Source organism: Sinocyclocheilus anshuiensis, unplaced genomic scaffold (assembly GCF_001515605.1).
Source record: "Sinocyclocheilus anshuiensis isolate Anshui unplaced genomic scaffold, SAMN03320099.WGS_v1.1 scaffold1932, whole genome shotgun sequence".
NCBI classification, from domain to species: Eukaryota; Metazoa; Chordata; class Actinopteri; order Cypriniformes; family Cyprinidae; genus Sinocyclocheilus; species Sinocyclocheilus anshuiensis.
The window spans coordinates 54,552-59,239 of record NW_015555985.1 but is presented as its reverse complement, the minus strand read 5'-3'; the positions used below and the strand labels follow the sequence as shown (position 1 = coordinate 59,239).

The 4,688-nt window shown below is 38.8% G+C and overlaps 1 protein-coding gene across 1 annotated transcript in view; it reads left to right on the top strand.

Annotated features, from left to right (window-relative positions):
- The window catches only part of LOC107676081 (pre-mRNA-splicing factor CWC22 homolog), a 55,227-nt gene extending 50,746 nt beyond the window's left edge, over positions 1–4,481 (top strand). The window contains exon 21 of the mRNA XM_016470603.1: positions 3,555–4,481. Coding sequence (XP_016326089.1) covers positions 3,555–4,132 — 578 coding nt within the window. The 3' untranslated portion in view covers positions 4,133–4,481. The remainder of the gene's footprint in view (positions 1–3,554) is intronic.
- The last annotated feature ends 207 nt before the right edge of the window (positions 4,482–4,688 follow it).

The following is a 4,688-nucleotide window of genomic DNA, read 5'->3' as shown; positions in this document are numbered from 1 at the left end:
CCTTTTTGGGGTTGAATTATTAGGGAAAGACATGAAAAATGTTGGAATTCACACTTGGGTTTTCATTTTTATAAGAACCAACCCAAATCTCTTTCGGTAACCATAAAGTGAGTAATAAATAAATGTAATAAATAATCTATTTTAATAATAATATAACTATATTGTGCACTGTAAAATGACAATACTAACATTTACATCTTAAAGGAGTCATATGATGTTGCTAAAAAGAACAATTTCATTTGGTGTAATGAAATGTTTATGCGGTTTAAGGTTCTAATATTTGGGTTGAACTGTTCTGGAACAGTGTTGTAAATACAACTTAACCACTGATTTCTAGTCGTGCCCTTCCAAAAGAGCCGGCGGCTTGAGTGAGCGGAGGCCGTCGGGCTTGGGGCAACCACATGTGACACAACAATACTACAGCGAGAATCAAAGTTACGCCTTCCTTCTTTGCGTGAACATTTGGGCGGTGTTATGCAAATCTTCCCACATCGTGACATAGATATGTGGGGGCGTGTTAGAACGAGCCATTTTAGGTAGGCGTGGTTGACTCTTTTATAAAGAATATCTCTTTGGATTTGAGACTTTAGTCTTTGCAACTTTACAGATCTTCTTTATGCACCAAGAGCTTGTAGCACTCCAAAGAGAAAGGAAAAATTGAAATCGCATCATATGACCCCATTTAATTTCTGCAACCATCAAGCTTTTATACACTTTGAAGCGCAGCACTGTTGATTTACACGCAAGCAGCCCATGATACGATGTTTCAGCTGCAGTGAAACAGTGAATACAGTGTATGTATTAATTTGATTAAATCACAGCCTTCACTATCACACTAAGCGATGTTGCAATATGGATTTTATTTCGTTATATCATGCAGCCCTACTTAATTCCCAACTTGAACGTTCTTTTAATTTGCTCATGATTGCGTTGTCATAAGCACGACTAAAAATCCCATTTTTGTGGTTTAGATTGAATGGGAAGATTTGGATTGTTGACATTACAATGTGTCTGAAATGAAACAAAATTGTTGTATTGAACAAGAGCAGGGACAGTCCTGTTTTTCATCATAACTTTAAAACCTCTTTAAGTGTGAAAGAAAGTGTGGCCATTGGCCCAGTGCCTAATTATTCATGCCGTTCGTGTCTGGACTTGACGTGAGATCTGTTTTGTGTTTGTTTTTCTTCCTTAATTATTCTGCTTATGGAGTGTTTTCCGCCTCCCTTCCTGAGCTCTGATGACGGGTAACTCATCAGCCTGCACTTCAGGACGGAGTGTCCACTTTGTAGATCCCATTACATCAATTCTCAAATTTTGCCAAAACTGGCTTTTAAATTCTGTTGTTTGTAAATGTCAAGAATTTCCTTTAAGTTTCAGCTATTTAGGATCCCTGCAGTCATGAAAAACCTGGAAAAATTGGGGCATTTTTAAAGTTTCCAGGCCTAGAAACAATATGCACATTTTTTTGTCATTTGTTTTGCTTAAAATATTTCCTATTGAGTACAGTCTATATAACATGAAAGTCATAGATTGATTGATCCAAAGGGCAAAACCCTGATTTATTTAATAGATCGACATCCCAGCCAGGAATTGCTCATAACTAATTTATTTTGAATTACGGCACGATGACAAACACAGTTCTAAACACTTCCCCTCCCAATCTGCATGCAAATAGACACTTTTTATGGTTTCAGCACTGTGTAAAAATGATTATAATTAGATTTGAGAACAGGCCGATTCTGACAAGTCTGTGAGCCGCAGCTATTCAAGTGCAGTAATCTGTTCTCGAGGCTGTTAATGAAGTTACATTTTTAGAAGAGATGCGATGTCAGGCCTCTCATCTCCTCTGCTACCGTTTAATGAATGTTAATTGATGTTTATTGCTGCTTTTCAAGAAAGACATTCTTCCCGTTCTCTAACAGTTCCCTCAAACGTGCATGTGCAAGTGTATTTAACCCTGCTCTTTTTTTTTTTTTTTTTAGGTGTAAACAAGTTAGTGGTTTGATCTTACTGACTTTATAGAAGTAGGTCAGGATGAGTGCTGCAGGTTCTCAAAATCTCACACACCACTCGTGAATCGCAAAAAAAAATAGTTCTCAAATCTTAAATTATTAGTTGGAATCATCTAATGAGTTGTTTTGAACTGTCACTGTGTTTTATGTACTTAAAGTCAGCATGAAATTAATCTAAATGCATTGTTACTGGTCTTATTGTGAATGATTGTTTTTTTTTTTTTTTTTTTTTTGAATTGTAAATTCAAATCAAAGTTTGAATCAAAGTTTAACTTCCAGTGAAACAACAGACTTCTCTCTGTTGACATACACCAAGCTTGTCCAATCATTTCATCCACGTAAATCTTTCTTAAAATCTGCCGCAAGCTCGCATCCAGATCTGCCTCCATCCAATCAACAACTGATGCACAGAACTGAAGCTCCAGAAGGAAACACGATGCATTAAGAGCCAGGGGTGTAAACCTTTGAACAGAATGAAGATGTGTACATTTTTCTTATTTTTCTTAAATATCATATTTTTTTCATTTAGTACTGCCCTTCAGAAGCTACAGAAGATACTTGCATGTTTCCCAGAAGACAAAATAATCTTCAAATTCATTAAGTTTTCACCTCTGGCTCCTAATGCATCATGTTTCCTTCTGGAGCATCAGTGAGCGTTTGAACCTTCTGTAATAGTTGTGTATGAGTCCCTCAGTTGTCCTCAGTGTGAAAAAATGGATCTCAAAATCATCCAGTCACTGCTGAAAAGGGTTCAAATATGCAAGAGATCCTGGAAAACCAAAGAATTTGTGGGACCTGAAGGATTTTTCTGAAGAACGGCGGGCAGTTTAACGGTTCAGGACAAACACGGGACTCATGAACAACTATCACAAAAAAAAAAAGACTGCTGTGGATCATCCAGGTAACAACACAGTATTAAGAATCAAGCGTATGTAAACTTTTGAACATGGTCATTTTTATAAATTCAACTATTATTTACGCTTATGGACTGTATGTAAATGTCTTTTATGAGAAATATCTTATTCGGGTCAGAACTAAATAAAAAATAACATGCATTTTGTATGATCCCTCTTATTTTGGTAAAATAATTAACATTTTGCTGATACTGCAAAGTGTATGTAAAATTTTCATCACAAATGTACGTCATAATATGCAAGAAAAGATCTGTCACTCAGGAATGCCATGCCAACTTGCTACTGTAAAAAAAAAAAAGCTTGCAACACTTGCCCCGCCTTTGGGGTCTTTTGATTGGTCCATTGTTTTGGAACTGACATTGATGAGCTGTGTTGTGTGTAAAAGTGGAAATTGTTTTAACTTGACACGGTGTCTTAAAAACACGATGCTCATGTGCGAGACACTGTTTTTACATAGAAAAACAATGAAAAAGTAGCGCATTAAAATGGAAAAACCATTTCTGTGTGAATGGCCCCTAAGGCCAATATGTAATCACAAAAGTGCAATCGGAACCACAATACCTTTCAATTCCTTTTCATTATGTTCGGTTCTACTGAATACTTGAAAAGTTCTTATTTCCCTTCACAGACTCCGACTCAAGGCGGAAGAAGGCCTCGGGCAAGAAAAAGGACAAGAACAAGGAGAAGAAGAGGTCCAGCAAGGCAGCAAACCAGCGATCTCCTCTGGAGGAGCAGCCCAGCAAGAGACACGAGAACCGGCGGCAAGACGGCAGCAATGAGGACCGCCGTGAATCCGACAAACACCACAGAGATTCTCGTCGCCGGGGACACGAGGACGAGTCAGCCCCTGCTCGACAACAAGGAGAACCGGAGCGCGGGAGAGGACATAAGGAGCAGCAGCACCACAGGCACGCTCAGGACCACGAAGACCAACAGCCGGATTCACGCAGGCACAAGGACGACGGCAAAAATTCCCGAGCGGACAAGGACAAAGATAGATGCCGAAGCAGAGAGCAGGAGCCTCTGCGGCGGAGCCGGGACAGGTCAAAGTCACGAGAGAGGAGCCGCAAAGAGATCGACTCTGGGGACTCGTACAGGAACAGCTTGGAGAGGGCGGACAAAGAGAACAGGCATTCTGACAGATACAAAGAGTCCAGGAGGAAAGACGAGAGGAGCAGGGACAGCTCACTGAGGAGACACAGATAGCCGCCTGAAGGAAGACGGAATAAAATCGTAATATCGTACCAATTTTGAGCCGTTCCTCGTTCACTGTCGCTTTCACCTATGTGCTTTTGCTTAGCCTCTGTGTTATTATACAGTAAAGCATAATGATTTTTTTGAGCAGTCGTTGAAAGGACTCGTGGAAATGTACCATACACGCACTGATGCTGTGTAAGGTGTTCCTGAAACAATTTTAGCGGTTAAACGAGGCTGTGCTCATATTGTCAGGGACATTTTGTATTTTATGTATCCTTGCCCAATAGTATTTTTGCTGTTGTTTTGGAAGTAATTGGGAAAAGCAAGATTAAAGATGACATTTGCTATAAATTTAAAAGGTTCTCTGTGCTTATTAAAGCCACGTTTGATTCAAAACCAGTTAGGAAAATAAAGATATATCATGATGATTTTGCTAGCAATATATCGTTCAAAAGTTTGGGGTCAGTAAGATATTTGTTGTTGTTGTTGTTTTTTTTTTTTTTTAAGGCACCAAAGCTGAATATATTTGATCAAAAATAGTCATTTTGTGAAATAATATTACATT